We start from the raw sequence: 22,480 nt of genomic DNA, 5'->3' as shown, positions 1-22,480 counted from the left end.
AGTGTAAAGTATTGTTGAAAAGATATCAGCCAATATATTTGTAACTCCTTTAAATTTAAAGTAATATATTTATAGTAATTCGTGATAATTAAATCATTACCTAGTCAGATCCAAATCAATTGGATTAAATTCTTTAAAAGCCGATTTCTTTGTAAAGAAGATTGATCTAACATCAATATATCAAATTGAGATCTCTCCAAAAAAATCATTTAATTCAGTCGATTATACAGTAGAAGACAAATATGAATTAATAATAAAAAAAAAATCATGCATATTTGCTATAATTTTGTTGATCATTGTAGGCTAATTATTGTAATTTTAACTAATTGAGCATGTATTTTTTTTTTTAATTTAATAGCTATATTTAATTTCCACTTTCTTTATCATGTTTAGAAGGTGTGGAACTAAATACGTTTCTTATGTTCTCTCTCCAAGATAGCTGAGTATTATCCTTGGGCGTCATTATTTTTTCATTCAAATGTGTTTTCTGATTTGAAGTATTGTAATTATCTATTGTATGCATTGTACTACTATTCATACTGTAAGTTTGATAACCAGTATCTTGAATTGAGTTTGAGATACTTTGTTGATCAAACGCGCCAGATATTATGTTACTTCGTTTATGTCTCTCGTGTACAAAGTTTGTCATTTCTGTGATTTTCAAATTTATTTCATTGTTATGTTCTTTATCATAAAATATGGTGACGTTAGAAGATTCAATATTGCTAATTGAATTTATGCATTTTTGTAATTCTTCCGTATTAACAGACTCATCTGCTTTATCATTATTCATATTTATCAATTTATCATTATCTTCAGTATGTTTTACATCATTTTCTTTATCGGATGCATCTAAAACATATTTTTAATATAATTTTAATATTATTGTAAATTTAGCTATTTTGTTTATGATAGAAATTACCGTCATATTTTAATAAGAACATGAATATTACTCCAAATATTACTGCAAATTTTTTTCATGATAATAGGAGAATTATCTTTTTGTCAAAACACAATGAAAATAATTCTAATTATTTTTTTGGAAAAATTACATTACGTAAATAAAGACAAGAATGAAGAGCAAAGGAGAAAGAGTATGATGAAAAATTATCCAATACATAACAAAACAAATTTACCCAACGAATGATAACCATTAATGAAGTTTTGATTTTTTCTTTCGATACCATCTATGCTCATATCCATCGAGAAACTTAGTCGACTAGCCGAACGAGAACAAAATTCAATTCTTTCAAACAGCCTATCGTTCTCATTGTGTATCGGGGACATGTTAGATGGTGATAAATTTTCAGATATCACAGATGATCCATTGCTTTGCCGCTTAGCTTGTAACAATCTCTGGAACTATTATGTTAATTTTTGATACAAAATATAGACTAATTAATTTTATATTCTGTTTTTTGAGACTATTTTTATATAATCATTTTATAACTATCTTGCACTATTATTATCCACATACCTTTAATGGTGTGCCATGAACAAACATACCACTCTGAGGAGGGCTGCAAGACAACACCATAGATTCATTCATTTTAACTGGTGACAACGATATGAAACTTTCATTTTCATTGTCAGTACATTCATCATGACAAAAAAATAATTTTCTTCTCAATGAATTGTTGCTCAGATTTACATCGTCGTCATCTGTATTTTGTTCCTTTCAAAAACATAAGAATATTTATCCGAAAAGTTTCAGATAATCAATATTAAACTGTTTTCATCCAGATTACTTATTTTAGACCAACCTGAGTAAAAGTAAGGAATGGCTTCAAAACTTCTTCCACATTCTGTGGCAAATCCAAAGGGAGAGATAATACCGTTTGACTCCAGGCTGAAAATTCGATAACAATAAATTTAATCTAAATTTTTTAAATTTTAGTCTCATCAGTACTCACCGTCTTTTGTCGTCTTGGAAAGTTCATCGGGCGAACTCCTATCGTTTGAAGATTTTGGAGTGTTCATACATGTAAATGGTTTGTTTCCTTTCTGCCTGATATCCCAGGGACTAGGAATGATTTGATTCTGCTTAAAGAACCTATCTATAGCTGCCTGTGCCTTCACCTCCAATTCTGGATCTGGAGAATGCACCTGTTGCATTGGAGACTCCTCAATCCTTACTGGTTGCATAATAGCTAACTCATCTATGCTCCATGTAAATTCTGGCGACTGTCGCATAGGGCTGGGAACCTAAACATCATGATTTTTTAGCAATTGATGTTCACTGCCAACAAAATGTAAAATTAAAGCAATCTTTACAGAGCGTCTGCATGCAAAGTGACCTTGCTGAACACGGTCGGACTGATCGTGGACAGGTGTAATCTGTTAATCAGATCAGGCTCGAACGGATTTTTGGTAATGAACCTTCTTAACTTGGACGGCGGAGTGATGTGACTCGGTAGGGCGGAAAACGGCATGCACACGGTGTTCTGAAATGTCGGGCGTTTTAAGCAGACATCATTCTGCTTCATCGGAGTTCCACGAATCCAGGGATTGCGCGTTAACGGGCTCTCACACTTTTGCACTTCGTTCGGCACACTTCGTTTTACTTGCTCCATCGTGAGATAAATCGACGCGATCGGAAAGAAACGTTCGCTCAATAACTCGACGAAACTTAAATTTTTCCTGAATATTATTCGATCACCGATTTCCACCACGAGACTTCAGCCGATCCGACTTTGATATTGCTGTCGATAAAATATCTCTTCGCGAACACCACACTCGCGTTACAAATATAAATTGAAACCCTCAGAAATTCGCACGACTGAGATTATCGAACTTTTAAATGCTGACAGATCGTTTCAAATCGAATATGTCCTTTTCAGGACTTCCAACCTTAATATTGTTAATATTAGGTCCGTTCTTTTTAAGATGAACTTCTTTATCTTTTCTCCTTTTCTCTTCAATCTAAAGAAAAAAAGAAGAAAGATAAAGATTCTAAAAATAAAAATATAGCTAAATACTAAAAAGAACAAACCTGTTATTTGTGTTGCTTGCACTTCCTACACTCGCGTTTCTCATTCTTTCTTTTTTCAATGCTCGCATATACATTTATCTCGTTCTAGATGTGGAAAATATTAAAAGTGCACAAGCAATACGACAAACTTCATGTGTCGTATGATAAATTCAAAATTTGTTCTATCTAATCTATTCCCATTTTAACATAAATTTTAATCTCAATTCAATTTATCTTCCCCTTTATTTCCTTCCATCCTTATCACCCTTTATTCTAATTTATAGAATTATATAAAGATAAAAAAATGAATTTAATCAAGATCAAAATTAGTTTACATTGATGGAATTGAGATTTTTCCAATGTGTACGCAGCTTTAAGTGAGCTATACAAAGGCAGTTTTTCGTTAGAAAATAGACATACTGTCACAGGATTGGCTCATCAATTAGGGAAACTTTAGGGAAACTTTAAAAAAATGCATTATTGAACAGCCAATCATGTGACAAAGTGTCTTGCTGTGCTTCTTTTCCGGAAAGCTTCCGGAAGTGCAGAATTGCTTGACAAAAACCTTTTGTATAATATTTGATATAATTCTTTGGTGCTTGAGTTATTCGAAGTTTTTTTCGCAACTCGGATAAATCGATTTTTTTCACTCGATTCGAGTGCGAACGCGAAAAATAAGAATTCCAGTGAATGATTTGAACCGTGTATCAACCTTAACCAAAGAGAATGAATACTAACATGACTCATACGAAGTATCATTATTAACTCTTTTCAAACCTCACATTCGGGATGTGTTGTAACAACACCAGGTAATGTCCCAAATTGTAATCTTGTACGAATCTCGAGTGTAAACGATAACGGCAGGAGTATGGCGATGAAAATGTGGAAATACGTGTTGACGATCATCATCATAGATTTAGGTAATTATGAGTTTAGACTTTATATATATATATATATAATTCACTTTTAGCATAATCATAATCATTGTGAAACTAATTTTTAGTGGCCTCCGAAAGAATAAAGGATATGATATATATGCCACTGGAAGGTGTAGCTGCATGTTTCCGAAGACACAATGGCACACATCAATTTGGATGTTCCTGTAAACATCAATATTTATTATTTCATCAAGTTCCATTAATTGCATAGTCCTCTAGTACTCCTTTGACATTCATTATGGTCTGTTATTTATAGCTAGCAGATCAGGTAGCGTAGGCGTAGTTCATTTGATTGAGATAGAAAGTGATATCACTTGGATAGAACAGAATGCTACTGCTGGCCCGTATACAGTAGTCCTTCCGTTTGTATGGTTCAATAAAACGACGCTTATAAGACTCAAGAATACAAATAATATAAATGGAGTTTTGCTGACAAAAAATATTAGCCATGAGCGTCCATTTAAGTATTCACCTGAAGACACATGTCCAAATCGATATTCTGGTTACAAGAAGTGCAACGATTCAAAGCCATGGAATCCTTTTGGATCTGCTTTGCTCATGGAAGACTGGCCGTTTCCTATGTTTTATACAGAGGTTAGACACATGGTTTTAACATATGTTAGATATTTTTAAACATTTTTTTTTAAATTTTTTAATGGTATCAACTTAAAAATCCTCTAGAATATATCTTATTGAGAAAAGATTTTTGTAAAACTGAACTAGAAACTCGACTTGGAAAATGATAAATTATAAATGTTAAGAATATCATGCTTTCAGAATCAGACAATTTTGGAGGCTATAAAATCTTGTTTCTGGACACACAATGCTCATGACCTGGAGACACAACATCAGAGATCTCTCTGCGCGCTAGAAATGAAATCGTTCATGTATGCTGCCGTTAATTCTGATTCCTGTATAAAGCGTACGGATTTCAAGTTGAATTTTAATCCGACACAGTTTTGCGATCCGCTCGGAGATAGGAACATACATTGGCCTTTGGCGCCTCTCGAGGAAGATAATAATACAGTGATCATGGTGACAGCACGATTGGATGCAGCATCGTTGTTCGATGGTGTGTCACCTGGCGCGGGTAACACCATAACAGGGCTAGTTACGCTACTTGCCACTGCATATTATCTGAATCTCCTAAATGCCACCGTTGATAGTAAGTGCTAATTTTTTCTGACTTGTTACAAGGCATGTTCATTTGCAAGTTATATGCGATATATATGTATACATATTCATATTGTTATTATATCTTTTAGGCACGAATGTCGTGTTTTCGTTGTTGAATGGGGAGGCGTTTGATTACATAGGATCCAGTCGCATGGTATACGATATGAAGCAAAATAACTTCAATGCTCTCGGCGGAGTTAGTTTAAAATTTGACGATATCAAAAGTGTGATCGAGTTTGGTCAGTTGGGCAAGGGGAAGATATTTCTCCATAGTAACGGCCAGGACGATATGATAAGCCGTTTACAGGCCGCGCTAAATGCGTCGCTTGTAAACGGTAGCGTTCCACCTACGTCTGTCCAGAGTTTCCTGAAGGCGAAACCGAATCTAACGACTGTCGTCATAAGCAACCACGAGACGCAGTTCAAGAACCGATATTATAACGGCATCTTGGACGACGCGGAAAGTCTTGGCTTTAATAGGTACAAAATTCTCTTGATCTTAACGTGTATAATATTCATGTTTTGACATTATTTCAATTTGTATTATTGAGATTCTTTGGTGTATCATGTTTTAGAAACGATACTAGCACGCTTGCATCAGATTTAGCGTCAATTGCTCTTCAGGTTGCTAATGAGCTTTACTGGGCGGTGACGGGTGAGACACCGCAGCCTGCCAATCTGTCGATATCCATGGAGGAGCTTATTACGGAGATGTTACATTGCTATTTGGAGAACGCCAAGTGCGATCTGTTTCGCGCGTCTTCGGCGCCTGGTACTAAAGTAGTTAGTCAAGTTTTACCGCTGTATGTCGGTGTACACAGAGCGCCCAGTGCCGCGACGACTTTAACGGGCCAGCTTTTAGCCTTTCTGACCGGTGAAAAACTTCTTGAAATGAACGAGACGACGTGTCATGACAATCGACTTGCCTGGATGGGCGGATACAATTTCTCGGGCTTGTGTATCAATTCAACCGTCAATTATAGTACAGCTGTGAGCCCTGCATTTTTTATCGAGGGTAAGTCGCTGCATTGTTTACAATAGACTCGACATATCTAATCGGCTCTCTGTTACAGGATATGACATGAAGTCGGGTGACTATTCAACTTGGACTGAATCTATATGGCAGACTTTAAGTGTCAGAATGTTTCTCAAACCAGCAGCAGCGACGGAACGCTTTAGCTTGATTCTCGGCAGTTTGGTCGCTGTTTTTTCGTTTGTGTTAGTGTGGTTTATCAATAATCGCGCTGACATGTTATTTAACTCGAGGTTCGTTATCATTTAATCATTCGCTCTTTCGAGAAAAGTCGAAGCTAAAATAAATTGTGTATCACACATGCGACATTACACAACAATGAAAATTTTCAGGAGAACTGTTGATTGCTAGGGATACGCTGCGGACCACATATCAATGACCAGGTTAGATAATCATCGAGAAGACCGAGATGTTCCAATAACTAGCCTTTGACCGTATGTGTGGTACGCCCTCGGACGATTTTTTCTAATCCATTGTTGAAAAAAAAAACACCCAGACGTGTCGCGTTGTCGTCATTAAATATTCTTTTTCTATTTATCGTCATCGCTTCATCCGCATAGTGTTCAATTGCGAAAAAAAAAAGAGAAAATCAAGAATCTTTGATACTCGTTGTAAATGGCAAGGTGAATCTTTCCTCCACTTTTTCTCTACAATATCTGTACTATAAATTATTTATGTAGTTGTGTACGAGAGAAGACATAGTCGCCTGACTGAGACGGGAAGGTCGATAACTTTAACAGCTTTGTATCGTGTGTACGCGTGTATATAAATAAACGAATGAATGTGTGCGTGTATATGTACGTAATAGCATTGATAAGATTTTTAAAATAACAGTTACATAAGAGTGCGCTAAATCTATTTTTAGCTACTTTTAGTAACAATAAAAATTTGTTATTCATGTAATGTTAAAAAAATCGAAATATGAATCCATAAATCGATAATGTGGAAAAGTGTATTTCCCCTTCCCTCTTTCGTCAAGTTTTAGTCTTTAAAAGATAACAATACAGATTGTTTTTTGCACAGATTAGATTTCAAGTGCATATTTCTCTAATCTTCATGTGTACGTAACGATATAGCGATCTTCGTTCGAGCGACGGGATACGAATATGGTACAAAAATACATACATCGGCTATACTAAAAAACAAACATGTTATATAATTGCGATAAGAATAAAGAAAAAGGGGGATAATGCAAGCGTGATGGCGTTTATTATCGATAAACAACTTATTTAACAGGGCGTTGATGTACACGGGAAAGAAGTAATATTTAATTTGTATATCTATATGCTTTCCTTTTTTTTTTTTTAGTATACATATAAGTATATAATATGTTTCTCATTTACGGCATGAAATTTTTGGACAAAGTTAGAAATGGGCCATTCTCGGAGAAGGATCAATTTAAGAAATGTATACAGAATCTCGTTTGGATAATCAGATCGGCTTAACGTTTGTAAATTGAACAGTTCTCTTTTTCCTGCTCTTTCATTATTATACATCGACCACTTGACCAAACACGCGTCGAATGAAAATGCCATGGTAAAAACAAACATTTTCATCATTCACACATGCCATTAAAAGTGGAAACTCCCGTACTGGGATTAACTTTAATCACAGAGATTTGATTATAATATTATAAAAGTGCGAGGATGATAATTATGACATCCTCCGTATAAAACGTAACATTCGTGCCGATTTTTTTTAGATATTTGTGTATAACGTAATTTCTGTCCATTTTATTGTTTTACACAGATATCTATGAGAAACGATGAAACAAAAGTGACATATTACGAGATACAAAGCGGAAATCAGTTTCGGAAATCAGGATTTAATCCTCTCCGGAAATTTTTTGTCGAGTGTGACTTCTTCGTTTTAATCACAAAACACATAATGCGATACAAAACTACGTTACTCTGACCCATTTCTACCTTTATATATTATCTTTCTCGTTGTTAATTGCTAATTCTCGATAAATAACTTTTTCGCATCGACGTTTTGCGGCGTGCGGCAGACGTTTGTGTCCTCTAGCGTATAAAGTGTCCACATGCACGCGTCGCAATGAACTCTCGCACTCACGGACATCCGGGCAAGAAAGAAAGAAAGAAAAAAAAAAAAAAAAAAAGAGGAAATCAGCGCGAGAGTGCCCGGCGAAAGATACGCCAGGTGCATATACGTGTCTCGTCCGTCCACGTGCATATGGTTGAAAAAAAAAAAAACGTTCTACGCAACGCACGTCCCCGACATACGTTCAACCTCTTCGGTAATCGGTTTTACGCTTTTTTTTTTTTTTTTTTTTTAAACTAAATTTTTAGTATACAAGGATGAAGTAGGAGGCTGGGCACCGCCCACCGCATTATCACAGTCGTCTGGTGCCGCAGCACATACGTATACGTGGTTCAGCCTTACAACCTACCTCTTAATCTAGCGTTATCTTACGTTCGTCTATCTCGCGAATACAGTACAACCCCGTGCGAGGTGGCTCGTCGAAGTTACGACAATCGCGTAAGAGGTGCGATTCTTCGTTTCATGGCTCGTCTTATTAGACTGCGATTACAACGCTTATTGCTTTATCGGTTCCGATTCGGGATAGCACACTGCGAATGATCTCTCTCTCTTCAAATCGGAAGGCAGCGTCGAGCAACTCTAGAGTTTAGACGTTTTTGCGTTCTTTCTTTTTTTTTTTTTTTTTTTTCTTGGCTCCTGTTGCAGCCGATATAATGTTTACAGCAAACTGACGTGTCTCGACAGTCCGTGCACGGGAGCTATACTGCTAGCTGTCTGCAACTGATAATGTCGTTTTACTCACAAATCATATAGTATTCGTCTATATACTCCGCATGATTATAACTGATGTTACAATTAGGCGATTAGGCGGAAAATATAAAAAAATGGCTACGTTCGAGAGGCAAAAAAGGAGACTACCAATGTCCGCAAGAGCAAGTCGAACAAGCTACTAATGGAAGCACTCTATCAACCGGCTATACATTCGGGCTACTTAAAACCCAGCCGCATCGACAGGCTATATTATATGGCACATTCCCCTCCTCTATGATCGAGTGACTAGTGTCAGCTTTTATCGTTAGAAAAAGCGACGGCGACGATAACGGCAGAGATAGACTATAACGAACGGCGAAAACGGCGCGAAGGCTACACGTTTTGCGGCCTGGTAAAGGAAGAGGAAGATAATCGTCAGCTTGGGGAGCGACTAATTCACGCTACGTTACTTCATGTCAGATCTAACAGGATCTCAGCCATTCAAATCTCGATGGACGGATCGCGTGGAAACGATAGATCGGAGAAAAGCATAAATATACACGCGTATGTGCAACAGGGAGAACGGTATGTACACGAGAATGCGTCGGTTTTGGCGAGCTTTGGATATCAAAGGGTTTTCGTTCTCGGCTTGCGTGGGAAAGCGCGAAGTGAACCGGTTGCCTTTGTCGCGCGCCGGAGTACACGATAGGGAAGCCTTCCGCTGGTAAAACGTAATGATCACATGTAGACAGCCAGTGCATTAAACGTTAATATTCAAAAAGGTGTGTGTGCATATATATATATATATATATATATATATATATATATATATGTATATATCATTGGATATATTTAATTTCATTTCTTTTTTTGTCTTTCAAGAAAAGTATCAGCTTTTCTTTAACATAAATTGGTAATATTTGTTCTCTGCTTTGTCCATTTCTCTCTTTCTCTCTGTCTCACTAACAGTTCCGCATGTAATATGTACAGTAGTATTACGTAACACGTGCAGTACACGCTTAGGGACGACACTTAGAGTTTAAAAATATAATCATCATATATTTAAAGTAGTATTATATCATCATTGTATTGTGGTTGTTGCTGCTGCTGCTGCTGCTGCTGCTGTTATTTGTTATTACTATTATCATTATTATATAATTATAGTTATAATTATTATCATTACCAATAGCGTAATAATTATTATCGTTATTAGTTCTATTATTATTATTATTATTATCATGGAGGGACAGCGTTTCGCTATGCCATGACACTGCAGAGCTGAACGAACAAAGATTAATCGCGGAAGTTACCACGCTCTTCAATGGCACGAAAAGTACAATTAATATTGCATGCTGTAGACTGTAGATAATTTTCATCTAATTTGGAAAGGAATTGCCCACTTTGACTGTTAACTTTTTACAAATATGTCGCATAACGCGCCTAATCAAATAGCCTGCAACTTTTATCTAACATTAGCAACGATCGTTATCATTTCTCATATACTGTCCATATTGGATTGCTATATATAAGGTATATAAATTATAAAGCAAGTTAATAAATTCCAATTTCAAAATTTACACAAATTATAACTGCAAATAGAAAACACGCGAATGTATTGTTGTCACAAATGACAATCGTTGTTATAGGAGCGACACAGGTAATAGTAGTAGTTGTATTAGTAATAGTAGTAATAGCAGTAGCAATAGTAGTATTAATAGTAGTAGTAATAGTAATAGTAGCAATAGCTTTAGTAGCGATAGCAGGAGCGATAATATTGATAATGATAGAGTAGAAATAGTAATATAGTAATAGTAGTAATGGAAGGAATAGTAATAGTAGTAGTAATACCATTACTAGTAATAGTAGTAGTAGTAATAATTGTAGTAGTAGTAATATTTAGGTAACAATATTAATCGTAACAATAGCAGTAATAACATAGTATTGTTGGCAAAGCTAGCAGTAAAAAAAATTAATTTTGTTTCTTTCCTTTTATTATACGCCTAATCAAATATACGAAAAACTGATCGACAATTAGCGCAAAATTGTCAAGAATGTACAAAAAGGTAAATTTATAGAATATATACGATTTCTCGGTGATACACATGCTTAAGAATGTACATTAAAAATGGAAAATATGAATAACTACCACAAAGTTTTTTTATGGCAAATCTTTGTTCGATGAATCGTTATAATATAATCATGTTACATATATATCATTATATTGTATGTATATATATATATATATATATATATATCACATGATTATATTTAAAACAATATAAATCTCTTTTTACATCTTATAGGCATCATAAATAACAGTATCATCAGGGAGACGTATGATTATTACAAGTGACATAACTAAAATTAGAAAAAGATCGTAATTTCAAAAGAAAAGCTCAGATTTATCTTCACTACGCAGGCGATTTACTTAAAAATTTTTCATCAAAAAATAAATAACATTTCTCGTAGCACGATGCAAATATTTTTGTTCGAGTTAGATGTATTGAATTGCTCTTTCTAGTACCTATTCAATCTCAGTTCTCCGTCTTCGAATGAACACGTGGATGTATGAGCCGAGATTACAAATCTAATCATAAAAAAAGCTGACGAACAGTCAGAGTAGTACCGAATGACCAGAGAGCGTGATAACCTCTACCCACGTATTCTTAACTTTCACGAGATTAATTACGTATCTGACAATTAAAGCGATATCTATTCCCGAATACCTTAATACTGTAATGAGCAACTGGATTTGAAGGTACCGTAAAGAGGTTGACGTTTCGGTGATCGACAGAGGTCAGTGAAGATCATCTTCATCGCTATCGTTACCGTCTTTCGATCTAGCGGCACCTCCCTCACCGTCGCTAGAAGCCGAATCACTCGCAGAGTCTTCGGATTGCCAGCCCGCTTGCTGCTGTTGAGCCGCCTGTTGTTGCGCGGAATTCTTCGATGTCTTGTGACGTTTCCCCGCGCGTGACGCCGCGTCTGTACCCGCACCTTCCAACATGGGTTGCAGGATCCGTCGACGGGCATTGATAAACCAATTGTTCACTTGTAGCAATGTTAAATTCGTTTGGCTGGCAATCTGACGTTTCTCATCTTCGGTTGGATAAGGATGCTGCGACGAATATCCCATGTCAGAATCACAATTGGACCAAAGGAGTACAATTATCGGTAAGCTACTCACTACTAAATGCTGAAAGAGCCACGTTCGCATAATGCCGGTGGCGTGTTTAGGCAAGACACCTCGCTTTTGACGTCCCTTTCTAGTGCTACTGTGATTATTCCTATGATTTCCACCGTGATTCGAGGCTGCGTTACTGGCACCCTCTTCCTCGTCTTCGCTCGCCGCGGGAGAAGGCGAACCCGCAACTGTAATGTCTAAACATGACCAATATATTGTATTAACTCCTCGTACAAACCGCAATGCGATGTAACGCGACGTTTATGATTCGTACGTCGAGAGATAGCAATGGCAATGCGTCAGTGCTATTTCTCAACGCGCTAGCGCGCGTAAGGAAACACGTTATATTTCCTAACCGAGGTACTTTTTATCGGTAGCATGCAAGACATCCGCGTATTCTGCGTTCTCTCGTTCCCGCAACGCGACTAGTCCCCAGTATCCAGCTTCTTCCAAGTATATTCTGTCGGAAATCGTCCGCAGATACTCGCTACTGTCATCTATAAACGAAATTCTAGCAGGAGATCCGTTTGTGCGTGGAGTATGAACACTGAAATGTCCATAGGTAGGAAAGAAAAAGGAAGAGGAGTTGACGTTTTGACGAGAGGAAACCAATATTTCTGCCGATCCTCATTCGAGTAGTCATGCTACGACACCGCTGGGACTCACCTTGGCCGAGATACATGTCGTTAACCGGGGCGCATGGATGTGCCCCGATTTGCGAGAGGGGCGTGCTCCCGTGTACCGTGGACGGTGAGAGTGGATCGTCGTGGTCCTGGCTAGTGGATTTGCCTGAGCGTTGGACGGCGGAAGACGGTCGGACCGACGACAGTTGGTCGTGATTAACGCTCTCTTCCCGCGCGTGCGGATTCGCGCCGTCGTTTTCCGCCACGGTGTCCCCTCGGCTCACTCTGAATCCGTTAGCTCCCGACTCAACATCATTGCCTGTAGATGACAGCACCTGGCAAATATATGTCTCAACTAGCCGTCAGAGAGCAGGGATGGGAAGTTCAGTAATATCTCAAGAGATGTACGCGTATATACATGGGCTCATACGCGGGCTCATACACGGGCGTTTATATCCGCACGTATCCGAGTTGATCGCTCCGATCAACTCGGCAATTTCATGAATCGCGACGCTTAAACGACTAGATCACGTACATCCCTTTAACTATGAGGATGTCTACGTTGGTAAGGGGGATGATAGACCGGACAGACCGGGGTGCCTAACTTCACCGCGGTGTATCGGAGAAACGTCTAACCTGCAACGGACTGCTGCCGTTGCTGCCGCTCGACGGGCCCATGTCGTGTCCGTGATGACTGTAGTCGCTGCGTAACAGGTTCTCGCTCTGCATCTTGCCCTTCAAACACGTGATGTACCTGTTGCAGAAGTCCTTGCACAACTCCTGCACCTTCTCCAGCTCCAACAGGTGAATACGCAACACTTGTATCGCCTTGATCATCTGCAAGAAACGCGTGGCCCGCGCCGATTCTCATTAAACGCTCTCATTCTCGATCGATCGTCATCTCTCGTCGCGTCCTTCGTTCATTTGTTCACAACCGCGACCCAAAAGTCGCAGCGGGGAAAACGAAAGGGGGACGCGCGGAGCAGGGAAAAAAAAAAAAAAGAAACGGATCTCTTACCAAACCGTCAATCTCGGGGTCATTGATCAGGAAAGGTTTTCGGTCTCTTTCTTGGTGCTGGACGAAAGCCTGTATATCCATGTTGAAGCTTTCGGACGTGGAGTTGTCCGAGCTCTGGGTCGCTTGCTCGCATCTTTCAAAGAGCAACGCCAGCAGTGGGAAAAGCGGGTGTTTGTACACGGCCCTCTTGTCGGCCTCGAACTGGGCCTGGTCCTGATGAGTTGTATAGTCGGCGACCCCACTCGCAGGGTCCTGGTCGTATCCGGGGGTCACCATCGCTAGCGCAACGGCGGTATTACCCTCTTGCATCCTGCCGCAGATTCAAGGGACTCGTCACTCTCACCGTGGCATGTCGGTCCTTGGCATCTTAAAGCGAGGGCCCTCCTTACCTATCATTCCCCCTTGGAGATCCCCATTCTCGTCTGGATTCCTCGCGGCTCCGATTCCCTCTTTGCGCCGCCGCCGGTCTCGTTTAACGCGGTCTTCTTAAATCCGTTTAATCGGACAGTGCTTTGGACAGAGACAAAATTCGCGATAAATCCAAGTTTGTTTACAACGCTCAAGCGAGGACGGATGCTGGTCGGTCAATTTCTAATCACGAGCGCAACGCATCGAATGTTCGAAAGAGACAGAGAGAAAAGACAGACAGAGAAAGTCGAAAAAAATCGATAAAGAAAAAAGAAAAAAAAAAGAAAAAGAGAAACTAAGAGAAGAAAAACACGAAATGTTTCGTCCCGTCGCATTGCATCGCGCGAACAATCGAACGATGCGGCACCGCATTTAAATGTCATCATTAGACAGCATCGGCGCCATCGGCGCCCAGGGCTCACATCGATTTCGGAACGGCGTGTCTTCCCCGACGCGAGTAAATAGCGCCACCGGAGGGGAAAAAAAAAATAAGGACAATCCGAAAAACGCACGCGCGCGCTCTCGAAATATCTCTACAGAAAAGAATTCCAATTAATTTCCTCAGAACTGATGGCGAACGGCCGAAGGTACAAGGGGCAAAGTCGCGACGCGAGATCTTACGTAAGGGAGTCAAGTATTCTTTCTTTTTCCCTCTTTTTTTTTTTTTTTTTTCCACTCCGCGTTCTCACTCTCGAGGAACTCGGGACACACTCGGGAGGAAATTCTCTCGGCGGACTCGCGACACGCGCGAGGCCACTTTCCCGCGGCACGTGGATGCCCGCCGCTCCGAAAACGGCGAGCGACCGGCCACTGTTTACTGCCCGTCGATCACTCTCAGCCGTGCCTAACCTGCGTGACTCCAACCGCGGTCCGTCGTCGCGCAGAAAAGCGACCGCGTTAAAACACGCCCTACAAATGTTACACTTTACATGGGAGGCGGACCGCGCCTCCGCCGTCGCCTCCTCCTCCTCCTCCTCTTTCTCCTATACCTCCCGTTTCTTTTCCCGCGGACTGTCATTCCTCGTTCGATAAAGTCGAAGGGTGATCGCGGCCGCGTGTTTTTCGGCATCCCTCCGCGGAAAATCGTACGAACGCTGACGTAAAGCGTGCGTAGAAAACGTGCATGTATCAGCTGATGTTTTCAGCGGATGTCGAGGCGACGCTCGTCTCGTAGATGACGCATGTTTACGTCAAGCATTTCTCCTTCTCTCTCTCTCTCTCTCTCTCTCTCTCTCTCTCTTTCCTTTTTCTTTTTTGACAAATAAAATCTCGCACAAGAATCTGTGGATCCTCCGCTCAAGTCGGTTCATCTTTTTTTCGTACAAAAATGTCGGATGGCGAGCGACACTCGGATGTGAGCATTCGTCAAAAGGAATTTAAATATTAATTTCGATTCTTCCTTAAATATATCACGTGAAATTCGTACGGGAAAAACATGAGTTCTCCCTCGGAAGAACACGCGTGCGACACTCGCGGTCGCGATTACGACACTAACCCCAAGAAAGCACGATCGAGAGATCGCTAAGATCGGATGATGATAACGATCCCGTCGCGATCATCATCGAGGATCCGCAAGGACGCGATTCTCACAAGGCCGCGCACAGGCGCAAATCTCGCCGAGAGAAAAATGGGCGTTCACTCCGCGCGCCGTAGACTCGCCGCTCTGGAAACGAGACGAACGAAACCGTCCGAAGCGTCAGACGAAACCTAACCTCGCGGCCGTCGCCGCCACCGTCGTCGGGACGAAAGAGATACACGATATATCCATCTCCCTCCGCAGGTCGAATCGATCATCCCGGCCCGTGTGCCGATCGTGCGAGTCGCGAGGGTTCATACCTTCGTCACGGCCCTTATCGTGGCTCTGCGTGCCTGGCCTGCGTGTCGATCCTCTCGGACTCGAGGAAGCGGAGCGGTGCACTTTAACGCGCGCGCGTGACCCACGATAATACGCTTCTCTCGCCTCGTTTTTGTTTTTCACACGACTACGCGGCGCGGTCGAACCGTCATAGCCGCGAGCCACCGACCGGGCATCGACGGCGGGGATGGGACGGAAGGGAATAGGAGGGCGAAAGGGGGCAGGGGGGGAAGTATGGCACCGTGTCTCTCGTCCCGTGCACGTGCCGCGGGGGAGACGCACTTACGTCGCTCGTTTCGCCGAGTGGCCGACGTGCCGGTGGCTCACCGTTTCCCCGATGATCGCGAGCTTCCTTCGTCGCGACTACCGTTCACCCGCCGACGACAAACTCCGGTGATCGGACATTTTTTTTTTTTTTTTTTTTTTTTCACAAACGCCGACCGTCCGTCCTACCACTCCTTCCACCGTTCCGTCTTTTGTGACGTCATCGATTCAATACTTTTCGCCGCGGCGGCGCTACCGAGAGACACGTCGCCCGTCGGATGGCGCCACACGCGTCGTTTCGCCGCGGGATCTTGTTCATTCGCTGCGTTTTACAATCGAATTTTTATTTGAGTAAATAAGAATCTAGGTATTTAATCTGATGCGATGTAATATATATTTATTTGTTTCTTTCTTGTATTTTATTGTGAAAGCAGCTTACAATTTTAATTAGTTAATTAAAATTACATTAAATAAGAACGAAAGTCTAATCAGTTTTGAATAATTAATCATACATTTCTATGTTCTTTCCAGTTTCTTTTCTCTTTCAAAGAAAGAATAAAATAAAAATAGCGTAAACATAAAAAAAATTATTCATATTTTTTTTACATTTCAGGTGACTTCAACAATCGGCGATGTCTGGTTACCCCTCCAGTTTTGTCGTACAACCCAAGATGTCGCCATTTTGGCATTTTAAAGTGGCCGTATGATCGTATTTTTACCAATATAGATCAACTTTAATCTCGATTTAACTAAGTCTGCTTTTAGTTTTAGAAAAATTTAAAAAAAGGTGTTAATTAAATCGAAATTATATCTAGACAGAAATAGACATTTAAGAAAAATGTATTATTTGTAGATCAGTGATTAATTATTTATTTGTAATAAATTACTATCATTTAATAATGTTTAGTGATTAATTACAGAGTTTGTGATCGCCAGTATTTCAATATTAAGATTTTAGTGATTAAATACTTCATTGAGATTTAATACTATTGTAATGTAACATAATAAAGTTTTGACATGTACTTTTGTATTAATAATGATAAAACAAGGTAAAGAATTATTTAGATAAAATATTGATATTAATATTTCAAATAAAGATCGACCTCGATCTTTGTTGACATCTTCTCTGTATAAAATAAAATAAAAATAAAATATATTAAAAAATTCAAGTTTTCTTTTTTATAAAAAATTTATTAATATTTTATTAATATATTTAATATTTTTAAAAATGTTTTTATATAAATTTTATACATATTTTTTTTATAATATTTTCAATAGTAGTGCTTTCATTAATTTTTTTCCAGCCAGCAATTCAATTTTGTGTCAAAACATCACTGAAGTATTATTAATATTTAATTATTGTATTTGTCTTAATTTTTAATAATAAATTTTCTAAGAGCATCACACGCGTTCTCGATAACAATTGTGTTTGACCTCGCATATTTCAAACAACTTAAATTCGGATCAGCTATTAATTTACTTGAAGTCATTTGGTAAATTCATACTCTGATGATTCACATTCATTTTATCTAACAAAATTCTTTATTTATATCACAAGATTTCTCGCTAATATGCGCTGGAACGAAAACGGACAGCTAAAAACTTTACGATTTAACGTCGCTATTTAAATTTAGATTACGTTCTGAATAAGAGTCACATTTAAATAAATTACGATTCCGATGCTATTCGGAATTATCTCTCGACATTTCTCAAACTCACCTCGAACGATGAGTAATTACGCGCAACGTTTATCTTATCGCTACGCGTTGTTATCACGCTAAGAGCTAGATACGGTCGGGCCGATTTTAGTTGATGTCGCAAAGAAACTCAGAGTCGCGTGTCCTTTTGCACCAGAATGGATCTCCGAGTGTCCGTAGTACCGCTACTTGCGATATTCCTTCTCGCAAAGTGCGAAAGTCCAATTACGAAAAACGTGACTGTAGATTCGGGCACGGTTAAAGAGAACAACGCGACGTCGAAATCGCTGAAATTGTGTATCATGTGCTTTTGTACAGGTAGCTTCAAATTATTAAAAATAATCGCATAGAAGACTAATATTCGACGCCCACGACATTACCACGTCAAGCATTTTTTTTCCCTTCGAATAAAAAAATTCATAAATAATAAGAATAATAATTTAAGCGCGCTAAAGAAATACACTTCTCTTTAGACAGCTTTATAGACTGCAGCAACCGAAACTTGGAAACTCATTTCGACAAGGACCAATGGCTGAACATTAAGGCCAAAGTAGTTTCGTTCGAGCATAATCATTTGGTGCACGTGAGGCCTTTCCCGAGGACAGTCGTGGAGAAATTGATTCTGCGGAAGAACCGTATCATCTCGATCGATTACCACGCCTTCAAAGAGCTCGTTAATCTCACCGAATTGGACCTGAGTCATAACCAGCTCACGTCGCGATTGCTGCAGCCACATGTCTTTGAGGTAATCGCGGCGATATCGCGAATTAACGCGTTACTCCGATCGCCGAACGCAGTCGCCTCTGGTCTATGATTCATGGGTCAACGAGAGAGATTTAGACGCCTCGCATTTCCGATCACTCGATCGAAGATTCTATTTGGAGATGTACGATCAATCGTTTCGAAACAGCGAGATTTTTCCCGATTTTATTTCGAAAATTATCGTCATCGCACTTATTAGAAACTCGACGAGGGAGGGATAAGCTTCGAAGAAGAAAGAATATCTTTCTTCGTTCGAATTAGACACGGATAAAGAAAATTCGTGGAAAATTTATTTCACAAAGTTTCAGCATATTTCTCAAATTATTATATTATATCATTTCTCAAATTATTATATTTCATTAATTTTTAGAATTGATAAATATAGTAATGAGACATGCCTCGAGATAAGACTATTAATTCATATCTGATTGATGATTCTTATAGTTACGCAATTTTTGTATGTTTAAATTTTTTTTTTAAATAAACTGTATTAGCCCTCGCTAATTTTTTACAAAAATCAATTATCATTTATCTTCATTTTTTTTGTTCATCCGCACAAAATTAATAAAAACAATTCTGCAGAAATATTAAAGCATTTGAGATCTCGATATAATTTTATTGAGTCACCAAAATCATTAAAAATGCAAAAATAATTACGTCATAAATTTTTGCCATCATGTCTTATGGAATTATGTTGACGGTCCAATAAAATTATTTTCAGATTTGTATTTAGCCAAATTTTTAGCTACTTGAGCAAAACTATTTTGCCTATGTGTTATTTTGAACAATGTTATTACCGATCGTTTCAGGGACATTTCTCGCCAGAAGCGTACGAACCTTTATCAAACTTGCAAATTTTGAATCTGAGCAACAATATACTCCAGTGGCTGCATCAGAGTATATTCGAGCACATCGCCGGCCTTAAAGTTCTGAATCTGTCCGGGAATCCTTTCCGCGTATTCGACTATCGTACATCCATAGCGATCAGCAGTTTATCATACCTGGAGGATTTGGACATCAGTTACTGCGAACTCAAAGAACTGTCACACCTTCAGTTCCACAATGCCAAGTGAGGAATCGAGAAATACGATGATTACAGTCTCGCTTCGTTCATAATTGATAACCGTTTCTACTTTCCCGCAGATATTTAAAGAGGCTAAACTTGACCGGCAATCAGCTCACGGTTCTTCCCAGACCTCTGGAGGAGGCCGGAGCCTTGGAGTATCTCAGTTTGGATGCCAATCCGATACGCGTTATCGATCGCACGAATCCCTTTCCCAACTTGACGAAGCTGAAGGAGCTCAATCTTCGCGAGATGCCGAATCTGACGTTGATCGGCAACGGCGGATTGTCGGCGTTAATCGGTCTGGAGAGTCTCCACGTGCAGAACTGCAAGAAGTTAAAACACATCGAGGAATACGCGATAGGACGTGAGGCGTCCGCGGTACGTTTTATGGAACAGAAACGCGATAGAATAGCCGACGGTGAAAATACACATGGTTGGTGCTCAGCAATAACAACATAATTTACTATATAATATTACCCGCAGACCGTCGAGGGCACGATGTGGCCGCCGTTGAAAAAGCTAATTCTATCGTCCAACGCTCTCCAGTATCTGCCGATGTTGCTGGTCGGGAGGTGGGACAAGCTCGAGGAATTGCGCCTGACGCACAACCCCTGGAGCTGCGATTGCGGTAATCAATATCTGGTAAGTTCCGATAATAACGCGACGTGCGGAGAAAAAAGAGATGGACGAGAACGTCTCTCCTGAGCCGCTCGCTTCGTTTTGATCGAATCGTTATACACGATTGCGACTGACGAATTTCTCTTGTAGGTTGCGTCTGTCTTGCCACAGTATGGCGAAAGACTGATGGGAAAAGAGGTCGACGAGCTCACCTGTTCCGCACCGCCGGAACACGAGGGGAAGAGGCTCACGTCCTTGGCGCATCGACACCTACGCTGCCCGGATTTGTACAACGCCAGACCGGAAAGGGATGCTGCGATACTCATGGGAGTGTTGATCGCTGTGCTCGTCTCGATTCCGATCAGTATGGCGTTCTTTGTCCTCTGGCGACGCGGCTTCTTCTTCTGCGGGTCACAGGGCCCCGCCACTTTCTCTCGTGCTTTCTACAAACGCGCGTCCAACGACGATGATTAATCCGAATTGTGTATATATTTTTTTTTCTCTTTCTTTAACAGGATTGCAGTCGCACTATTTGCACTATTTGCTATGCTTTGTTAAGCGAAAATTGAAAAACAACAAACAACAAAAAGAAGTTTTACTAAAGTGCCTACAAATTTAGCCGAGTAAATATTTGAAAATACTTTTTTGTTGGATTATTAGAATAATTGTAAATTAGTTGCTAAAATATCAAAAATTGTCGCCATCGTGTTTTAGAAAATTATTTTGATGATCCAGCAAAATTATGATTTTCAAATCTGTATCTGGCCAAATTTTTAGATATTTCGGCAAAATCGTTCTCTCGACGATGGAATAATCGCGTTAAGTTACAGCGGGATCCGCATTGCCGGATGACGCATCGAATATCTAGTCTACCTAAGCTTCTTCAAATATATTTAGCGTATCTTTTATATATTGTTTCTTTTGTATATGTTTTGTTAAGATATCGGTAAAGCGTCGCGTAGTGCACCGTGTAATGACGAGCGCATACCGCTGAAACGCAGTCCGCCGCGTTCCAGAGTTGTACAACAAAAATATATCACATGGCGTTTCGCAATAAACAACTTGAAAATGAATGCGTGCCTTCCTGTCTTGCTTTTCGCGTCTAACGAGTCCCCGGAGGATCCATGAGCCCGACGAAGGATGTTCCCCGTGCGCGCCGAAGCCCCGGACGATGGATTTTCGGCTTTACAAGCCGAGCCGAACGCGGGAGGGCGGCTCACCTCCCCCCCCCCTCCCCCGACAAATGCGCCGGTAGGTCTCGCGCGCGCGCGAGGGGGTGAGGCGAGGTGAGGCGAGGGCGAGATGAGGGTTACGCGACGCCGAGCGGCGCCGAGCGACGCCGAGCGACGCGGGCGGACGCACACGGACGGACGGACACGCGCCGGTAACGCAATTACCGCGACGTTAATTTACTCAATAATCGCAGAAGCAACCCCGTCTAAATGTCGGCACGCGTCCCTCGACCCTAATCATAGCCGGCCGTCGTCACGCTACGACCGACAACGGGGAGATTGTCGGAGATACGAAAATCCATCGAGAGATTAACGCTACGGCCAGAGTATAAGATGCCTCTTATCTCTTTCCACATATTTTTCTTCTTTCTTTCCTTTTGTTTTTTAATTTATTACTTATCCATAAACTTTCTTCGCGCGATTTTGAGGATAAAGTGTTTATAACAGAATTTCAGTAGTACACGTTAACGTATATATATATATATATATCATTAATTTTCTGTTAAATTGACATTTTTCGGAAAATTGCTGTTTAGCACTTTGTTTATCATTTGAATTTATTATCCACGGGGATGATGTAGACTACATCATCTCCATCCTGAGCGCCGCGCGGCTGTACCGCCATTTGGGAAGCGCCCCCGTATATGGGATCCGCTAAGTAATTTAATCTCGCGCGTTTCTGCTCGTCCTCTCGTCCAAGATTCAATACCGATAGGACGCGATGCGAGGCGGGGTATCGCGCATACGAGGAACCCGGGGTGCGCTTCGACGAGGTGGTAGCGCGCGGCGGAACGAGATTAAAACGAATCGGAGCGTCCGCGAGCACGACGATGCCGCGTACGAAGGTCGTATCGCGTTCCGATCGGACACGACAGTCGATCCTC

General features: G+C 40.3%; 4 protein-coding genes and 1 long non-coding RNA gene across 18 annotated transcripts; 3 read left to right on the top strand and 2 right to left on the bottom strand.

The window, feature by feature from the left end:
• Positions 1–180: 180 nt before the first annotated feature.
• bora (aurora kinase A activator-like protein bora) lies at positions 181–2,908 on the bottom strand. Of its 3 annotated transcripts, none has more exons than XM_011646736.3 (6): positions 2,298–2,908; positions 1,914–2,205; positions 1,764–1,849; positions 1,478–1,675; positions 1,137–1,362; positions 181–852 (listed from the first exon to the last, which is right to left on the bottom strand). In XM_011646736.3, exons 1-6 carry the CDS (start codon positions 2,571–2,573, stop codon positions 365–367), a joined length of 1,566 nt encoding a protein of 521 aa, XP_011645038.2. In that variant the 5' UTR covers positions 2,574–2,908; the 3' UTR covers positions 181–364. The 3 variants fall into 3 exon arrangements, with proteins under 3 accessions (XP_011645038.2, XP_011645040.2, XP_011645039.2); XM_011646738.3 differs by having other exon boundaries at positions 2,380–2,514; XM_011646737.3 differs by having other exon boundaries at positions 2,275–2,440.
• Positions 2,909–3,470: 562 nt separating this feature from the next.
• Positions 3,471–7,059, top strand: Nct (Nicastrin). The gene is made up of 8 exons (XM_011646740.3): positions 3,471–3,891; positions 3,975–4,073; positions 4,166–4,503; positions 4,687–5,074; positions 5,175–5,565; positions 5,661–6,100; positions 6,159–6,351; positions 6,451–7,059. The coding sequence occupies exons 1-8, from the start codon at positions 3,840–3,842 to the stop codon at positions 6,467–6,469; spliced, it is 1,920 nt and encodes a 639-aa protein (XP_011645042.2). The 5' UTR covers positions 3,471–3,839; the 3' UTR covers positions 6,470–7,059.
• Positions 7,060–7,305: 246 nt separating this feature from the next.
• On the bottom strand, positions 7,306–16,423 carry LOC105432111 (homeobox protein PKNOX2). 12 transcript variants are annotated; one of them, XM_089074766.1, is made up of 7 exons: positions 16,285–16,423; positions 14,084–14,204; positions 13,695–14,004; positions 13,313–13,513; positions 12,720–13,011; positions 12,057–12,250; positions 7,306–11,987 (listed from the first exon to the last, which is right to left on the bottom strand). In XM_089074766.1, exons 3-7 carry the CDS (start codon positions 14,001–14,003, stop codon positions 11,667–11,669), a joined length of 1,317 nt encoding a protein of 438 aa, XP_088930892.1. In that variant the 5' UTR covers position 14,004; positions 14,084–14,204; positions 16,285–16,423; the 3' UTR covers positions 7,306–11,666. The 12 variants fall into 12 exon arrangements, with proteins under 12 accessions (XP_088930892.1, XP_011645044.2, XP_011645043.2 ...); XM_011646742.3 differs by having other exon boundaries at positions 16,244–16,388; XM_011646741.3 differs by having other exon boundaries at positions 15,939–16,367.
• Positions 16,424–16,432: 9 nt separating this feature from the next.
• LOC112552968 (uncharacterized) lies at positions 16,433–17,243 on the top strand. Its single transcript, XR_016138775.1, has 2 exons — positions 16,433–16,588; positions 16,835–17,243. It is a non-coding gene; the product is annotated as an uncharacterized LOC112552968 (long non-coding RNA).
• Positions 17,244–17,790: 547 nt separating this feature from the next.
• LOC105432112 (CD180 antigen) lies at positions 17,791–21,437 on the top strand. The gene is made up of 6 exons (XM_011646746.3): positions 17,791–18,236; positions 18,392–18,663; positions 19,490–19,749; positions 19,824–20,124; positions 20,230–20,388; positions 20,515–21,437. Exons 1-6 carry the CDS (start codon positions 18,077–18,079, stop codon positions 20,836–20,838), a joined length of 1,476 nt encoding a protein of 491 aa, XP_011645048.2. The 5' UTR covers positions 17,791–18,076; the 3' UTR covers positions 20,839–21,437.
• Positions 21,438–22,480: the final 1,043 nt, after the last annotated feature.

The sequence above is a fragment of the Pogonomyrmex barbatus genome, unplaced genomic scaffold, assembly GCF_055798465.1.
Source record: "Pogonomyrmex barbatus isolate J1 unplaced genomic scaffold, ASM5579846v1 scaffold17, whole genome shotgun sequence".
In the NCBI taxonomy this organism is placed as follows: Eukaryota; Metazoa; Arthropoda; class Insecta; order Hymenoptera; family Formicidae; genus Pogonomyrmex; species Pogonomyrmex barbatus.
This window is presented reverse-complemented; position numbering and strand designations above follow the sequence as displayed.

Bases quoted from the DNA above. Each gene is read 5' to 3' on its own strand.
- LOC105432111 (XM_089074770.1), bottom strand. From the start codon at position 14,003: ATGCAAGAGGGTAATACCGCCGTTGCGCTAGCGATGGTGACCCCCGGA. The intron at 13,514-13,694 runs GTAAGAGATCCG...CGTTTCTTGCAG, and splicing joins ACCCCGAGATTGACGGTTTG to ATGATCAAGGCGATACAAGT. The intron at 12,251-12,719 runs GTGAGTCCCAGC...GGTCATGTTTAG, and splicing joins CGACATGTATCTCGGCCAAG to ACATTACAGTTGCGGGTTCG.
- bora (XM_011646736.3), bottom strand. From the start codon at position 2,573: ATGGAGCAAGTAAAACGAAGTGTGCCGAACGAAGTGCAAAAGTGTGAG. The intron at 1,850-1,913 runs GTGAGTACTGAT...TCGAATTTTCAG, and splicing joins TTCCAAGACGACAAAAGACG to CCTGGAGTCAAACGGTATTA. The intron at 1,363-1,477 runs GTATGTGGATAA...TTAACATAATAG, and splicing joins TTCATGGCACACCATTAAAG to TTCCAGAGATTGTTACAAGC.
- Nct (XM_011646740.3), top strand. From the start codon at position 3,840: ATGGCGATGAAAATGTGGAAATACGTGTTGACGATCATCATCATAGAT. The intron at 3,892-3,974 runs GTAATTATGAGT...ACTAATTTTTAG, and splicing joins GATCATCATCATAGATTTAG to TGGCCTCCGAAAGAATAAAG. The intron at 4,074-4,165 runs GTAAACATCAAT...TGTTATTTATAG, and splicing joins ACATCAATTTGGATGTTCCT to CTAGCAGATCAGGTAGCGTA.
- LOC105432112 (XM_011646746.3), top strand. From the start codon at position 18,077: ATGGATCTCCGAGTGTCCGTAGTACCGCTACTTGCGATATTCCTTCTC. The intron at 18,664-19,489 runs GTAATCGCGGCG...CGATCGTTTCAG, and splicing joins TGCAGCCACATGTCTTTGAG to GGACATTTCTCGCCAGAAGC. The intron at 20,389-20,514 runs GTAAGTTCCGAT...TTTCTCTTGTAG, and splicing joins ATTGCGGTAATCAATATCTG to GTTGCGTCTGTCTTGCCACA.